At 38.7% G+C, this 19,279-nt stretch overlaps 1 protein-coding gene across 1 annotated transcript in view; it reads right to left on the reverse strand.

The window, feature by feature from the left end:
• The window catches only part of LOC126092594 (collagen alpha chain CG42342-like), a 614,083-nt gene that overhangs the window by 50,326 nt on the left and 544,478 nt on the right, over nucleotides 1-19,279 (reverse strand). Inside the window, exons 25-26 of the mRNA XM_049908319.1 lie at nucleotides 11,302-11,436; nucleotides 9,091-9,268 (exon numbers count right to left, since the gene is read on the reverse strand). Coding sequence (XP_049764276.1) covers nucleotides 9,098-9,268; nucleotides 11,302-11,436 — 306 coding nt within the window. The 3' untranslated portion in view covers nucleotides 9,091-9,097. The remainder of the gene's footprint in view (nucleotides 1-9,090; nucleotides 9,269-11,301; nucleotides 11,437-19,279) is intronic.

Raw genomic sequence — 19,279 nt, forward strand, 5'->3', positions numbered from 1 at the left:
CTCCACCCATAATAATTCACAGGAACTATCCACTACTACTTCACTACAGGATAAACTACTACTAACAGCACAAACACGCCACCTCTGGTTGCATGCAATCTATCCTTTCTAAACACCGTCTGTGCTTTTGTAAAAATTTCAGCAGAATTTATCTCTGGCTTCAGCCAGCTTTCCGTACCTATAATGATTTCAGCTTTGGTGCTTTCTATCAGTGCTTGAAGTTCTGGTTCTTTACCAATGCAGCTTTGAGAGTTTACAATTACAATACTGATTGCTGCTTGGTCCCTGCGTGTCCTGACTTTGCCCCGCACCCTTTGAGGCTGTTGCCCTTTCTGTACTTGCCCGAGGCCATCTAAGCTAAAAAAATGCCCAGTCCACGCCACACAACCCCTGCTACCCATGTAGTCCTCTGCTGAGTGTAGTGGACTCCTGACCTATCAAGCGGAACCACTCTATGGCGCAAGTCGAGGAATCTGCAGCCCACACGGTCGCAGAACCGTCTCAGCCTCTGATTCACACCCTCCACTGGGCTCTGTACCAAAGGCCCGCAGTCAGTCCTGTCGACGATGCTGCAGATGGTGAGCTCTGCTTTCATCCCGCTAGCGAAACTGGCAGTCTTAACAAAATCAGGTAGCCGCCGGAAGCCAGAGAGGATTTCCTCCGATCCACAGTGACACACATCATTGGTGCTGACATGAGCAACCACCTGCAGATGGGTGCACCCTGTACCCTTCATGGCATCTGGAAGGAGCCTTTCCACATCTGGAATGACTCCCGTCAGTATGCATGACAGAGTGCACATTGGTTTTCTTCCCCTCTTCCCTAAGGGGCCCCATTACGCGCCTGACGTTGGAGCTCCCAACTACCAGTAAGCCCACCCTCTGCGACTGCCCGGATCTTGCAGACTGAGGGGCAACCTCTGGAACAGGACAAGCAGCCATGTCCAGCCTAAGATCAGTATCATCCGGAGACAGAGCCTGAAACTGGTTCGTCAGACAAACTGGAGAGGCCTTCCGTTCAGCCCTCCGGAATTTCTTTCGCCCCCTGCCACACCTCGAGACGACCTCCCACTCTACCATGGGTGAGGCGTCGTCAGCCTCAATGTGAGCAGTATCCCGGGCAGCCACAGCCGTAGTCCAATCGGGGGATGCGTAGGATGAGCTGGCCGTCTCTGACAAACCCCCATCCGGACCACCACAGTGATGCCCATTGGCAACAGCCTCAAGCTGTGTGACCAAAGGCAACACTGCCTGAAGCTGGGAGCGAAGGGATGCCAACTCAGCCCACATCCGAAAACAGCAGCCGCAGTCCCTATCCATGCTAAAAAAAATTGTTGTGCAAAGAACGTCTGAAGTAATCTGCAGAGAGCACAAACAATTTGACCCAAAATTTAAACGGTTATTAAAATACAAGATTGCCTAGTAAATTCAGTAATGCTGCTACTTGCACACTGCTGACACACTGCTCAGTGGCAGAAGGAGACTATGTGATTTTACACTATTCAGGTACTAAAGCGCGATGCTACAACTCTCAAATCTGTAATACACCCAAAATTTATGAATTAAACAATGCAAGTACCCAAAAACACGCAAAGAAATTAAGAATTAAACTATGTAACAAATAAGTGAGTTAAGAGTATATGACTTGCTGCTGGCAGCTGCTTATCCAATGGCAGCAGGGAGCACACCAGCTGTGACCAACCGACACTGGCCGTTCAAAACAAAAACAGAAGACAGACGACTATGCAAATTTACACTGTTCAGGTACTAAAGTGCGATGCTACAACTCTCAAATACTATAATATGCCCAAAATTTATGAATTAAACAATGCAAGTACCCAAAAACATGCAAAGAAATTAAGAATTAAACTATGTAACAAATAAGTGAGCTAAGAGTATACGACTTGCTGCTGGCAGAGGATGTGGTCGACCAAGAGCCAGATGGGAAGATGGAGTATTCGAAGATCTTAGGAAGATGGGCTATAGAAACTGTAGAGTATTGGCAAAGGACCGAGAGAGATGGAAGGAAATTGTAGAAAAGGCCAAGGCTCATCAGGAGCTGTAGAGCCACGAAAGAAGAAGAAGAAGAAGAAGAAGAAGAAGAAGAAGCTGGCTGCTGCTTATCCAACAGCGGCAGGGAGCACACTGCATCTTTGAAAACTTTCTCTCTTCCATCTCTATGCCAGTCTACGACATTAAAATCACTGTTCTTGAAGCTTTGAAACCACTCATGACATGTCCTTTCACTAATAGTGTCCTTACCATATGTGCTTGAGAGCATTAGATGAGACTCAGTCGCTGTATCCTCCATATTGAAACAAAACAGTAACACCTCCTGCAAATGACGAGAATTAGGCTCGTAAACTAATATTTTCAACCAAAAACAACTTTATGATGCAGACAAAAATCAACTAATGCTTGAATGAGATTATGTTGACCGAGATCCAAGCTAAATGCTTGATGCCTGTGATCTGTTTCTTTCAACAGCTACTTGCTGTTGTCGCCACCTATTGGCAAATGGCAGAAGCAAAGTTGTACACCTTGTACTTATTTTCAACTAACTCCATTCTCAACACATTTTTCAGACAGTATCCACATTTGCTGCTGAATGTAGCTGCAAAATTATATCACTGTATGACACACAGATCAGGAGATATGATGTCTTAAGCACAGAGATGCATGAAAAACTGCTGCTTCATGCTAGATGTTTCAATTTATTCATGACATATTTTGAAGGCAGTATTGACATATGCCACTGAATGTACCTACACAAATACATCACTGTAAGATAGATAGTTCAAGAGATATGACATCATAAACACTGATATGCATGAAAATGCTGTATCAGCATTAAGCTTTAATACATTTATTCTTTACTGCTGAGACACTCACTGAATGAGGTGGCACAGTAATTAGCACACTGAACTTATGTTCAGGAGGATGATGGTTCAAACCCATGTCCAGCAATCCAGATCTGGGTTTTTGATGATTTTGCTAAATCACTCCATGCAAATGCCATGATGGATTCTTTGAAATGGCATGGTTGATTTCTTCCCCTGTCTTTGACACAATCTGAGCTTGTGCTATACATGTAATGAGTTCAATGTTGATGGGATGTTAAACACAATCTTCATTCCTTCCTAAGATACTCGTGCAGTCAAGTGAAATTAAGGATATCCTTGGTACCTGACAGCATGTTTGACAGCTGTCAACTGTCAAGTGCAAATGGCTGTAGACAAAAACAGTAGCTGCCTAGAGAGCTATGAACAGGCATTGCCACAGAGATGTTTATAAAACTACTTTGTGGACATGTGAAGCAGTTGCAGCTACCATACAGAAATTGTCCAGGATCACTTTCTTGATTTGGATACTGTACTCATACATTTGTACATTTCTTTGCATGACTGTTTCATAATTTCAAAGGGGTATTCATGAATACATGGAAATGAATTTTTTTGTTTTGATACCTAGAAAAGCATTCTTTTTTTAAGCTTCTAATATAAAATTGGCAAAATGAATACCTGGGCAATACTGTGATACTGTGTTTGTCAGCTGATTTTAATATAAAGTTGTAATGTCAGTAGTTGACCTATTGTATTTTGTGTCAGTAATCATCCTGTACTATGTTTTGATGTTATCTTTCGCTGTAATGGCATAATAAAAATAAAGTTGTTATTATTATTGTTAGTATTGTTATTGACATAATAGCACCAACTTCATTGATGTGGTGCCAAAGTCTTGATGAAAATTATTTTAGTATTTTGTGTTGTGATTATCTGCATCACATTTAAATGAAACTAATTTTCATTGTTAGTAACAAAAGCCATTGAGGGAAACCTGTGTTGGGAAGTGAATTTAAAAACTCTTAAGATCCTTAAAAAGGTTTCTGCAAGATATTTGGTTATTTATTTTTCACAACATATTTGTTGCCTTGCTTCTTCTGAACACACACTTAATGTTAGGTGTGCTGCTCCAGAAGGTAGCTCCATAAGGCAAAAAGTAGTGAAAATATGCAAAATAACCCTCCATTATTGTCTTTAGGTCACAAAAAAGAGAGACGTTTGTCAGCAAAGGAGATGCTGAACCGTGCTTCTGAATTAGTTCATCTGTGTTGACTCTGTTCTGACTTGTTAGCCAACATCACCCCAAGGAATTCTGCGCACAAAGTTTTATTTAGTTTATGACAATTATTGTCTCCTGACACTAACAGGCCTTTATTGCCAGATAAAGACATGTTATGAGTCTTTGTGAAATTAAGACTAAAGATTTTTACTGTGAAACACATGTAAACTATATTTCTGTGCTTGTTGCGGAGGATGGCCACACAAACAAATTTGTTACATGTAAACTAGTTCATCTGTCATATGAGCTGCATCTGCAGACATTAACTTTGGACCTTTGGTTGATACGTTTGTGCTGTTTTCAAATATTAGGGTTTTTGTTCTGTCCTTGAATGTCATTGGAAGATGATGTATATAGGTGAAAAGTAGGAAGGGACACAGTATCAATCCTTATAAAACCTCACATATTATATTCTCCAGTTCTGAGGTTGGTCTCATGGCCATGACACAATATGTAAATACATGAAAAAGGGACTCCATTAATACCACAGTACTTTAGTTTGCCCAGCGGAATTTTTTGATTCACAGGCTCTCAGACTTCGGCAAGGTTACAAAACATACCACCGCAATAATTTATCATATTTGGCTCTGCCAGCACATCATTTGTAAAGTACTGTACTGCTTTTTGTGTGGAGAATCCTTTATGAAAACTAAACTGTGAGGTAGTTAATAAATTCTGCTCAGTTACATGACACACTATTCTGACATAGGCCACTTCCTCAAATACTTATAAACAGATTTGGAGGAGTGAAGTAGATTTATGATTAGATGTGGTTTGCTTGTGTCCAGTTTTATAGGTGGGTTTCACTGCAGCATATGTAAGTCTATCAGAAAATATTTCCCCAGTCATTGATTGATTAGAAAGGTAATAGAAAAATAATGTAATATATTGCTAACAATATCACCAGCTGGCAAATTTTCTACTTTTTAGTGACCTTATAAATTTTTCAAAACATTAGGTATGGGTGCAATTTTTCTGCCAATGAATTTCATGGCCAATGCTTTGAAAGAGTCATCATTTTTTCCACACTACTTTTGCGTGATCAGTTTCATTGTATCATCATAGTTGTTAGCTTTTTCTTCAATAATGTTCCACACTGTTTTTGGATATTTCTTAGAGCATTTAATTTTTTAAGCATGGCTTGTCTGATAGCAAACTGGCATATTTTACAATACTAGTATAATAGGGTTGCAGCTTTTGAGTGCAGCTTGTCCTCTGAATTAGGTGGAGCTCTCCCTTCCTGGCACAAGGTCCCTTGAGTTATCCACACTTATCTTTGCTTCTGTTCAACTTTAATCTTCTGTGTTTTAGGGAAACCATGAGTCATAGTTCTGTAAGAACATCTGCATCTACATCTATATCTATACTCTGAATATAATAGAGGGAAACATTCCACCTGGCAAAAATATATCTAAAAAGAAAGATGATGAGACTTACCAAACAAAAGTGCTGGCAGGTCGATAGACACACAAACAAACACAAACAAACACACAAAATTCTAGCTTTCGCAACCAATGGTTGCCTCATCAGGAAAGAGGGAAGGAGAGGGAAAGACGAAAGGATTTGGGTTTTAAGGGAGATGGTAAGGAGTCATTCCAATCCCGGGAGCAGAAAGACCTTTCCGCTCCCGGGATTGGAATGACTCCTTACCCTCTCCCTTAAAACCCAAATCCTTTCGTCTTTCCCTCTCCTTCCCTCTTTCCTGACGAGGCAACCGTTGGTTGCGAAAGCTAGAATTTTGTGTGTTTGTTTGTGTTTGTTTGTGTGTCTATCGACCTGCCAGCGCTTTTGTTTGGTAAGTCTCATCATCTTTCTTTTTAGATATAAATCTATACTCTGCTAGTCAACATACACTGTGTGGCAGAGGCTATGTTGCGAACCACTATCAGCTCCCTGTTTTCTTGTTCTACTCGCAAATGAATTCTAAGAAGAACGATTGCTGGGATGCCTCTGTGTGAGTTCAAGTCTCTCTAATTTTACCTTAATGTTTTTTTTTTTTTTTTTTTTTTTTTTTTTTTTTTTTTTTTTTTTTTTTTTTTTTTTTGTTGTAAAATATACATAGTAGGAAGCAATGTATTGGTTGACTCATCTAGGAGCTTACAAGTGTTGGGTTACTTAGTTTTTTAATAGTAAGCCACACCATGATACAGAGGGCCTCCCTTGTAGCATCTGCCACTGTAGGTGGCTGAACATCTCTGTGACACTTTCATGCTTGTTATTTTTGGTGTTGCTCTAATATATTTTCATCATATGTAGTCTCTGAAATATTTGTTCTGTATAGGCTTCAGAGAAAGCATTTAGTATTGTTTCGCATGATGTCTTGTTATGTATACCTGTTACAAAAATTTTATTATGTCAGTCAATTGCTGGATGGTTAAAGTCTCCTCCAGTAATGACAATATGATAGGGAAACTTACTTATTAATGAGCTGAGTTTTTCTATAAGGTTTTCAGTTGCAAATTGGAGCTGAGTGGTAGTTAATACAAAGATCCAGTAGTAAGTTTATGAGGCAATTCTGCTCCACACTTCCAATTTTCATGACCAACTGTCAATCTGAATATAATTTTGAACAGAATACAGACAATTTTGTAAATATAAGTGCTAAGACTGGCAACAACCTACTTTCTCTGCCCTGCTGAAGGGACAAACATTACTTGAAAATGATTCAGGTGAATTTCAGGAACAGTGGGTGCCTGTTGTTATTGGTGTGCATGAATTCTAGTGTCTTTGTATTTGTGACAGTGTGTAAAGTATGAACTTCAGTGATGGAGAAAACTTCAGTATTCTTTTAGTGTACAGTGAATATGATATACATGCCAAACAAGTCAATGAAGTATATGCTGTATGATATCCTATTATGTAGCTTGTATCATAACAATGATAACAAGAGTTTGTGAACTGGTGTAGCAAAATCTTCAAATCAATTCACAAGATTCCCTTATCAGCTTCATCAGTAGCATCATGAAGGTTATTTTTGGCAATAGACCTTATTTTACAGATTTTATCATACTGTTCACTGATGAAGTTATATTTGTCAACTGTAGATGTGTAGATTTGCTCAACATGCATTACTGGGCAGTATAGTCAAAATTCAGCAACAGTAATGCATGTATGTGTGGCGTATAATCCTTAATGACTTTGCCATTGGCCTGTGGTTTATTGAAAAGACAGTAACTGTCTGCATTTGTGCTGATTTCCTCAAAGACTTCTTGCCAGAATTTCTTGCAGATGCACCCCTTTTTATACAAAAGAATATGTGTGTTCAGCATTGCCCTGCACATTTTGTTTTAGCACCAATGCAACTACTGAATAAAACATTTAAGCAATTACTGAATAAAACATACTTAAAGAAATTATATGACATTATTTGACTTGAATCCTCTCCTGATTTCATCCCACTTTATATTTAAATAACTATAAAAACACAGTGTACTAAATAGCACATATCTTACTGCACAATATGAAGAATTATATTCTGGAGGTTTGCAGTTAGTAGTTAAAGTTAAGCAAAAACTTTACAGTGTGTTCTTTGCTTTGTGCATACTCATGTACAGATACTCATGAAAATCATAATAAGTATTTACTCTGATGATACATTCTTTGTGCTGCTTTCCAAATGTTTTGTATGTTTATGAAGCTGCTTTTTTACTCTTCATTTTCATTTAGATACTGTTTATGTCTTGTTTTATCATAATCATGAAATTTGACCAAAAATAACATTCTATAAAAATTACTGTACTGACAAAAAATCTATTTAGAGATCAAAACTCATAGCAGTTGAAATGACAGTCCCCTCATGAAACTGGAGCATGAAACAGGAGCATGAAACTGGAGTATTAATGGCAACTGGAACATTAATGGCATTGTCATGATAATTCATAACATTTAATTTTTTTAAATAACGGGGATCCCATTTTACTTATAAATGAAAGAGATGTTTGGTTTTAGTAAATGCACAAAAATTTCAGTTTCTCCAAATCATAGTTCAATGATTTACTTCACTATGACTATAAACCCTCCACTGACATGTAGCTGTAGCACACCACCACATCCTGCATAAGCAAGTGGAAAAGTTCATGGAAATATGAACAACACATGGAGTATGAATCAGCCCAGGGAAAGACAAAAGAAAATGGTGATTTGAGTTACATATATATTTACTGAATAATGATTTGAGTTAAATATATATTTACTGAAAACTGTTACATCATATTATATGATACGCAACAGGTTTCTGGTGTTTCTTCACATTATCAAGTGGTTTTGTGGATTTAAAGTAATGCTGATGTGCCTGTGAAAGGATTAGGTAATGCTGCATTATTGTTATTGTTTTATTTTCAACAGGTTTTGGGATTCTTGTTGGTTCACAGATGTTGTAGACAAAACTTACAATGTAGGTTTTTATGTCATGTTTTGCAGTACCATTGCTATTTTCACAAAATAAACTTCTATAGATCCCTTTTAGTAATCAGTGTGATACAGGACACAGTGTCTGACCCTATTAAATTTCATCCCGTCTCCACCATCCCTAAGTGCAGTGGCAGTGGACTCAGATCTGCTCAGTGATGTTAACACCTTCAATGAAGCAGAAACAGCATTGCACTATCTACCTTGGCACTTGTATTTAAAATAGTACACAGATATTTTTGCAAAAATTTTACTGCAGATATTACCAAACATTATATCACCAAACTTCCCTTTTCAAGAGGTTTTAAATGCAGTTAAAATGCTTTTAAAAATGATAGTTTCTTGAAAAATGCAGTAGATAAAAATATACAAGCATTAGAAGTACAGTTAATTAGTTGCCCTTTTACCTAGCATGATTTCCTGGGAACTTTGTTTTGATGTATTTAATACAAGATAGGAAATCTGTAAATCCTTTCTAATTTATGTAAGAAGAAATTTCCATAATTTTTGTCATTTGCACATAGATATACACTCTTTCCCAGCTATCACAAAATAGACTTACCCATGTGTTAATGTCGGTATCTGGAGGGCTGATTGTTGTAGTTACCATTACCATGCTCCTCGTATTCATCATAATCTTCTTCTCCTTCACCAGGGTCCCCATAATCACTCTCAGCAGGCTCTGCTGTTACTGCAGGAAGATGCGGTGCTGGAGGAGGTGTAACCTGTTGTGCATAATCCTGAGAATCCCATAAAGCAAAGTTGTAATGGAAGTCAGATATGGTTAATTACAGGCACAGTCAACATGAAGTGGAAAACTATATTCCTTGCACACAAGTAAGAGATATAGCATTCTTTGATTTAACTTAAGTGTTTGGTTGTGGTGATCATAAAATATCACTGCAGTAGTTGGACCATCATGAAATAAGAGGAGTTGCTCACAACTAGATCCTCTTGTACTTTAAGAACAAACAGCAAATGTCATTCTCCACGGTAATGAGAACGACTGTGATGTAGAGTCTCATTGTGGCATGGTTGAATGGGTGTTTGAGTTTGTATTTGTGTTGTCACAGGGATCATACTGGGACTATACTGTTTACTATAAATAAATTGTATGCCTTCTGATATGACAGGCAATTCTAGAATATTCCTGTTTCTATATGACACTAGCTTAGTAGTGAAGGATATGGAGTGCATCATAGGCAATGTATCGATTTACCACAGTTTAAGACATACGTTCATGAATTATAGAAAATAAATGGATGCAAAATTACAGTAAGACTCAGTTTTTACAGCTTTTAACACACACTCCAACTAAGACTGACATTCTGAGTACACGGAATGGGCATTTGTTTAGCAAGTCTGAACAGACACGTTCTTAGGTGTTCGGGTAGATGGGAAGCTGCTGTGGTAAGTGCACGTTCAGGATCTTGTTCGAAAACTGCTATATTTACCATTAGAAAAGTATCTGCAATAACTGATAGTTCAACATGAAAATTAGGCTACTTCAATTATTTTCTTTTGCTTATGACACACGACATTATCTTCTGTGATAACACTTCTCATGCACAAAGGGTATTTTTGGTTCAGAAACTGAGTAATTTTTGGTGTAAGTTCACCAGCTTCTTGTCAACCCCTGTTCAGTAGTCTGGAAATTCTTCTATTGGCCTCTCAATACATATTTTCTTTAATGACATTTGTTGTTAAGACTAAGAGCTTATTCCAAGAATTGACAGTTTTCATTCACTTAATACTAGGCAGAAATCCAATTTACACTTGGATTGCACCTCCTTGATTCTTGTGCAGAAGTGGGGAAGTATTCTGCTGTATCCATTTTGAGTAAGCTACCACAAGAATCAGAAAGATCTGAGTAGTAATCCACACACTTTTAAGTCTAAACTAAATAATTCCTTCATGGCTCACTCCTATTCTTTTGGGGGCTTCCTCAAAATAATAATAATAATAATAATAATAATAATAATAATAATAATAATAATTAGCAATTCCAGTGTTATATTGTTGATTCTAGTATATACACAGCAGTTTTTATATCCTGACTCATTCCTTGACCATGGAAATTTCCTCCTCAATTTGGACCTATGGAACTAGATGTATAAAAATATATTTAAAAATATAAGTAAGTCATAGGAAAATTCAGTAAATTGACCACACTGAATTACATATGTGAACATGTGTGAAAATATGATGCAACTGAATTCACATTTTACAATGAATGTGGAATAAACTAATTGAAAGTGAAAATGAGTAGCCATGGATGAATAGAGAAATTAGAGTATTTTGTAAATTGAAAAAGAAACATTATCTACAACTGGATGTTTTCTTCCTCTTGTTAGTAGATAATGTTTCTTTCTCAATTTACAAAATGCTCTACTTTCTCTATTCATCCATGGCTACTCACTTTCACTTTCAATTAGTTTATTCCATATTTATCTTAAAATGTGAATTCAGTTGCATCAAATGTGTACATCACATTTAATATTTCATTCTAATTCCATGTAAATATCATTCTACACTTGCTCTTGTACATTTTTTTAATTATCTGACATAGTATTGTTCATTTTCATTGTTGGTTTGTATGGAGGTTTTTCTGAGTAATAAATTCATGTGTTGTTTATATTACAAGATGACCATGATATTCATGCCTATATGTATTAGAGGTAGAGGACTTGCAATTATGTCTAAAAATACAGGTTTCATTCATTTGTGTTAGTGTCAGGTCATGCATGTTTTTAGAAAATTATGGTTTCCATACCTTTGGAGGTCTCCACCCACATCCCGGAAGCGGAAGCCCATCGGGCCCAAGTGGACATGGAGCATCAAGGCCAGGCACTCCTTGATCTCCTTTATCACCCTTGTCTCCCTTGCGACCACGCTTCCCTACTGGACCCTAGAAACACAAATACAAAAACTTTATTCACCTTTGAGCATCTTTATATGCAATTAGTATCAGTCAAATTAAATAAAATAATAATAATAATAATAATAAAAACATATACAAAAGTCATGAAGTACAAGAAAACAATATGAGATAGATACAGAGCATAATTAAGCAAATGAGAGTAAGCATAAATACTTATATTATAGAGCAATTACAAAATAAATGTGCTACACATATTTAAGTGAATGACAAAGACAATAAATAATTAAACAGATAAATTGAAATAAGCATATGAGACAGCGGTAAAATAGCTATATGGTTATACAAAAAGTCTGTTGTTTATTTATTGTTCATTCTCATAAGAAATTTGGGTCATTTGTCACACACTCAAGCTGGCCAGTGTGGCCGAGCGGTTCTAGGCGCTTCAGTCTGGAACCGCGCTACCACTACGGTCGCAGGTTCGAATCCTGCCTCGGGCATGGATGTGTGTGATGTCCTTAGGTTAGTTAGGTTTAAGTAGTTCTAAGTTCTAGGGGACTGATGACCTTAGATGTTAAGTCCCATAGTGCTCAGAGCCATTTGAACCACACACTCAAGGACCCTTGAGCAGAGTAAATTCCTTTACTTTCCACACATTTCACAAGACCTGTTTTAAATTTATTTACTGGCATTGTAGTGGCATTTTCAGGTAATTTGTTGAAGTATGTAAAACCAAGATATTGGTAGCTGTTATGGGTCTTTGCCAGCCTACCATATGGCACATTAATTGTATGTCCACTTCTTGTGTTATGTCCCTGTTGATCCATTGAGGATACAGGGCAGTGGCTGGTCAAATATTCACCAAGAAAAGTCACCAAACATGAACTGACCTGCTTCCTTCAAATTTACTTTGTTTCTCTTTCGCAAAGACAAGACACTCATAAATATATGGGCTAGTTATGGTCATTACATTTAGCTGCTTGAAATAATATCTACATGATCCAAGTAGACAAAGTGCTGCAATGCACCTTATAGCTTTCCTTTGTAATTGAAAACTTATTCTAGCCTATAGAATTACCTTGTGGGCATGCTGTGAGATGTTAACATTATTGATTATCAACTGTGGTCTGGTGCAGGCAATCTTTGAAACTGTGAATGAAGTTTAGATAATTCTATGGTTGACTCTTGCATGGATGTGGTCTTATATTGTGGTTATTTTTGTAATAAAGAGAGTGCTATCTCATACAGGTACATGTTATCTGTCACTCTGATCATATACCTGGGTAGGACTCAACATTGGTGACCCACAAAGACCACATACTAATTTACTTTTATCCTAATTAAGATATTAACCATCAGCAATGAAGTCTTTGTGTAACTGATGTGCACCCCAGTTCACAAGAGAAAACAATTATTTCAGTGTCAGAGTGCGCAGTGTTTCACAATTGACTATTCAGAAACCCACATCCATCAAACATGAAAGTGGCACTCATCAGAGCAGTGCTCCAACATTGGACAACAATGTCAAATAATGGTGCACTACAAAATGTTTGCTGTGTGACTTCATTGTCACTCCTGCTTTGCATGAAAATCTGGTATGTTCTGGGCCACAACAATCCGATCAATCAGATTCAAGATTGTTTGCTTAGCCTTATGTGTCTTTTGTGCCATGTTTGAAATCATTCAACCCATTGCTGGTGCAGCTGGATGTGCAGACTTCCGATGTTCCTACTGTGCTCTCCTCTGGACTTCAAACAGATATGACACATTCATCTGTTATACCCCCACGTATGTCATCCTGGTGATCAGCATGACTACCCACTGATGTCACCTCCACATGCCTTAGTGCACTTCCTAAACTACCACCATTTTGCCCAGACCAAAATACTGTATGGTTCACGATAGCCAGAACCATCCTTACCACATACAATGTCTCCAATGATGGTGCTAAATTTGTTATGCTGCTCAAACAATCAGGAGAGCATGCTGATGTGATAAATGACATTATCTTGCACCCCCCACAGATAACATGTGCATTGCAACAAAATCTGCCCTTCTTGAACACCTCTCATGGGCACTGGGAGAAGGCACCGGGAGAACAGCTACAGCAAATGATTTATAATGAACAATTGGGGAACAGGACTCAATCAAAGCTCTGGTGTACATTATGTACACTAGTTGATTATCAACTGATGCCGCACCTTATGGGTGGTCAAACTTCTGCCTCAAGAGCAACTCACCATGATTTCCCATGAAAATACATCATTGAATAACAGGCTCCAATTAGTTGACAGAATCTGCAGCACACTCCAACACTGACAATGTGTCACTACCATCGGTAATAACACCAATACACAAAGATTGCACAACTAGTTTTGACCTGCCCACCGTCTCACTGCAGCTGAGTCCAACTGACCCTGATCAGTCTCTGCCGACTGTCACATCACAGCCCCAGCCAAAGACAGTGAACTTCATGCAAACACAACAAATTACCAAGCACCTGGTAACTGTGCCCCTCATACTGCCACAACTTTGTGAGACCAACTTTGTTGGTTTCAAACACAGTTTGGCGCTGGTTTCAAACATAGTTTGGTGACACTGCACATAACTGTTGCCCACTTTACGACTACCCAAAGGAATCACACAGTCTGCAGTAGGCACACTGGACTGAGGAGACTATTCAAGTTGCCTCATCTAACACTGCAGTAATGAATTATCTCCCATGACAGCAGACATTACATCCTCAATCACTCACTCCAACAATATTACGTCATCAATTCTGACTCTGGAGTGAGTACTGCATCTCTGGCACATCCTCTTAAACCACACAGCAGTTCCGTTACACAGCTCCATGTGGCAAACGACTCTGCAGTCAACATCTACAGCTATCAGTACTACACACTGGATTTGGATCTTGAGGATGTGATCACATGGCACTCCCTCATCATGGGTGTCAGTCAACGTGTACTCTGCACTGATTTTCTTCATCATGTGTGCCAGGTACATTGACGCTCTGAGGTTGCAGACACTCTGTTGCTAGTGTCATCGGCAATGCCTTTCCAGTAATACAGCACACTCTTGCTGCATCTCCATCAGCCAACACACAGTGTCGCAGTTCTATGAATGATCCCTGTCATTATCGACAAAACTGCATCACGTCACTCATCATAATTTGACAATTCCAGCTACTCCACTGTGAGACATAACCGGATTCCCTACGCCTAGAGCAGAAAAATGACACCATACAATGAGCAACCCACAAGATGTCGAAGGGACTCAATACAACAGGGTGCGATCTACAAATTTATCAGACAATCTCAAAGTGGTCTCGATACGGCACTTGGCAACCACTGAAGAAGTGCCTGTGTCAGCACAGACTTCACTCATCAATAAGGTCAGTAAAGCATATTCTACTCATGTGCTTCCCACTGAAACTCCTTGCTTTCCTGCAACCCCAGTCTCTCTGTGAGTGTTGTTTACACAGTACACTATCAAAAACCGAATTGTACACAAGATTATCATCATGCCGGGCCCTCTGTTCTACCACAGACCATGCAAGTTACTTCTGGACAACCTTTGTGCCACTAAGGCATGAATTTTTAAAACCTGATGTCAGAAGACCTTTAGACAGCTAATGCACTTCACCAATTAAGTTAATGGCCAGGAAAGATGGGACTGTACATTTATGTGGAGACTACAGGGCTTTTAATACTTGTACAATAATTGATAGTTACTCAACAACAAACATTCAGGATTTCACCCACTTTCTCATGGGTGCTTCTGTTTTCAGTGTTACTGACTGCAAGTAAGCTTACCTGCACATATCAATGAGTGCAGAAGACATTAACAAGACAGCAACTATCATGCCTTTCAGCTTCTCTGAGTTCCTGTTTATGGCATTCAACCTCAAAAACATGGCTGAAATCTGACAGTGATGTATTGATGATATTTCATTTAAGCTCCCTTTCTGTTATGCATTCCTTGATGCATCCTCATTTTTCTGCAGGCAAGGACATACATGTATTACATCTTGAGCAAGTTTTTGATGACAAGCTGATAGTGATGTTATGATTAACAAAGAAAAATGCCAACTTTGGCGAACTGAAGTCATCTTTCTCAGACATGTCATCAATGACTCAGCATCTCTGCTATATGTTGAGTAGCAATTATAATTTTCATAGTATTGTTTCATTCCATCCTGGATTTTTCACGAATTTCTTGTGATTTATGAAGCAGTACACCAGTTGAAAGATGATGTGAAAAGCAGACCACTAGTGATTTACATGGAGCACTGACTGCTGGCAGACTCAATCTGAAATCTGTCAAAATACACATGTCCCTTGCATTCCCACCACCTGGATTCTACTGCACAGTTTATGACCCATGAAGGGTGTGGACAATGTTGTTGCAGATTGTCTCTCATGGATCAATGTCACTCCTACACAAATCAACTATGATAAGTTCACAGAGGCACTGGTCCAGGGCCAGGACCATCCCACTACTAGTCTCAAACTTAAACAAGTCCTGATACCAGTTACGACTAGACAGATATTGTGTGATGTGTCACAAAATTGAACTCACCCAATCATCCATCAGCTGCTTCAGAAGATTATCTTCAGACAGTTTGACAAACTGCCACATCCCAGTATGTGCCCCAATGACATGCCTTGTTATGTAGCTGAACATTAAGGAAGATTGCAAACAGTGGACTTGGCACATATGCCATTTCAATGGAGTAATGTGGTTGCGTCATATGCAACCGCCTCTTGGTTCGAGATTCCACAGGGATGATTCCAACATGTGCATCTCCAACTGGCAGGACCTCTCTCCTTGAGTCCAAAGGTCATCGATACATTCTTCCTATCATCAACCATGTACCATGGTGAGCACAGGCTATACCTCTCTGGGACATCACTGGATATTCAACTGCCAGGCTTTCATTGATGCATGGATTTATGGGTTTTTATACTTTGTGTCTATAACCACTGATCAAGGTCGGCAATTCAAATTGGACCTGTTCAGCAAACTATGCAATCTTTGCAGCACTCATCAATATCAGACATCTACCTACCATCCACAGAACAATGGGGTTGTTGAACACTGGTACTGTACCTTGAAAATGGCACTCATGTGCTATGGATGCCAACTGATCTTAGGTGTTGCTAGTGTAAACTCAGCACACAAACATGACTTGGGGGCTTCTTTGGCAGAAATCCTGTGTTGTGAAATGTTCTCCTTAGCAGCTGATTTTGTGCATAAACAACCACTTGTGACAGCCACAGATCTACCTGTCCTTGTCACACACATTAAGTGTCATATGACACGCTTCCACATCTCTCCCCCACAGCTGCACAGTGTGCCAAAAATCTTCAAACATAAAGTGCTGGCCAGTTGTGATTTCATTATATTCCATGATGACACAATCTGGTCAGTTTTTCAGTCACTGCACATGGGACTGCACAAGGAACTTAAATGAGGCACCCTTTTGAGATATTACTGAGCAGCAAGCCTACAACAGGCCACTTGGATCCTGCACGAGAACTTATCCACTGATGATGCACTGCTTCCTTTATTCCAGTCAGCTCCAACCCCTGCCCCTCAGCTGGGCAGGCCAACAGCACACACCATTGCTGCCAGTTATTTCACGGTATACCTCTATGTGCAAAACTTTCTGCCTGATCTCCTGAATGTCAAATTAGTTGAAAATTTTCTGGTTGTCAAAGGACAACACCTGTAGCGGTGTGCTAAGGATGGCTTCATTGCCTTTCACTTCACATGTACTTATGACCTGCGAAATGATGTGGACTCAGCCACTATTATGCCACGACTATCACCAGATGGCTACCTCATTATTATAGCACCCAGAACATCACATCTGCTCAGATTCTTTTCTGACAGTTCTGATGCTTAGACCCCATAAGGAAACCCTGCAGACTTCACTCCAATGACCATTGACTACAACCACTTCTGCTGCGGCTAAACTGATAACCTCCAGTACATCTTCAGGACTATCACCTCTTTGTAATGACAAGGGAAACGCTCTCACTTATGGCCACCTGATACCAATACAGCTTTGACTAACATCTGCTATGAAGCAGACCATGCCTCTCCTGCCACACATATGTCATACTGTCTGAGTGCTCCACTATACTGGTGGTGGAGGGGTGGGGGTGGGATGGGGGTAGAGGAGGGAGGGAGGCTCCGTGTGGATGCCAAGTGAAATACTAACCTTGCTATCAACTGTGGTATTGTGCAGGTGATCTTTGGAACTGGTAACGTGCTTTAGTTGGTTCTGTCACTGTCTCGTGTGTAGACATGGTCTTGTATTGCAATTATTTGAAAAATAAAGAGAGTGTTATTTCATACTGGGACATATTATATGTACCCCCTGATCCCATCATCACGTAGGATTCTACAACCCTCTACTAGTAGCACATCATTAAGGTGGGACTGGAAGAATATAAAATATGCCTAAAACTGAAGTTCTTTACTGACACAGCTCCTCAGCTTGTACAGAAGACAAGTCACATGGACTAGTCTGCCACATAATTTCCCTATGTGGGTATGCAAACTAAGCTTTCAGTCTATGTGCAATTCTAGTTGTTTGACTGTTTTCTCATCACAACTAGGAGCATTCAGACTGAATGCAATGTCTTCAGTTTTGCTGTAATTTTTTCCATACTTTTGTCTCAAACCAGGTAGTATATCTCTTTATCACTACTGCTATGTTGTGTCACACGTGTTCAAGGATGGTATCACATGTTAAGAGTATTGTGCCATCTGCATATTATAGCACTACATCACATGGTACAACTGTGGGTAAATGATTCATTTAAATAATGAAAAGTAATGGTTCATGAACAGATCACTGAGGTACACCCTTTATAACTAAAAGACATTCTGTCTATTGTTTATTTATCTTAACTAACTGTTTTCTGTTGTCCAAGAAAGACTTCATTAAGCACAGAGCAATCTCTCTTTTTCACAGAGGTAGAATTTTTTTATGAGAATGTTGTGGGAGACCAAATCAAATGCTTTCCTGGGGTGCAATAGTCCAAAACAGATAATCTCTTCATTTCCAAAATAATTGTATATTTTAGTTGGATATGTTTTAGTTGGATCTGAAACCATACTGTGAAGAAATAAGTACATTTGATTCAAAATATTGACTCACCTGTTTATGCCTGTGGTATTCTAATATCTTTGATATTTTAGGTATATGTGATATAGGTCAACAGTTATCTGGAGATGTTATATCTCCTTTCTTGTATACTGGTTTAACTACAGTTGTTTTCAAACATGGAAGATAATTTCTTTCTTTTGAGCTTTATTTTGGTCACTGGAATTACAGTTTGATTTCTGATAGATTTAATAATGTAGTTTGAGAGGTCACAGTAATCCACTGCTCTATTTGCTATTGATTCACTGACCACCTCTGTTCCACAATTCCCCTTAAAGCTGGAAGTTTACTGTTAATTTCTGGCAGTAGTGTCTCTGTTTTACTCACATCCTCCACACAGCATAATATCTTTAAATTTTCAGCACAATATCGTTACAACACTTGCACATTTTGATATGGATGTATAGAAACAGCAGAAAAAGTAATTCATTAGGCTGCTCAGTGACATTAATGGTTTATATTGTCTTATTCAAACATTTCAAAAGTTCAAAATTATTAAACATAGCATAAAAAACAACTTTAGAATACTTGTATGGTGTGCCTGAAATTAAATGCAGTGCATTTTTCATTTCAGTTGTTGTAGTTCATTTCTACAAGTATATTACTACATGCTGCCCAAAATCATATAACTTCTGTGATAGTCTGTTGTAAAGGTCTAATTCAAATTAATAGTAGAAACTCAGTCTTCTTAAA

Source organism: Schistocerca cancellata, chromosome 1 (genome assembly GCF_023864275.1).
Source record: "Schistocerca cancellata isolate TAMUIC-IGC-003103 chromosome 1, iqSchCanc2.1, whole genome shotgun sequence".
Lineage (NCBI taxonomy): Eukaryota > Metazoa > Arthropoda > Insecta > Orthoptera > Acrididae > Schistocerca > Schistocerca cancellata.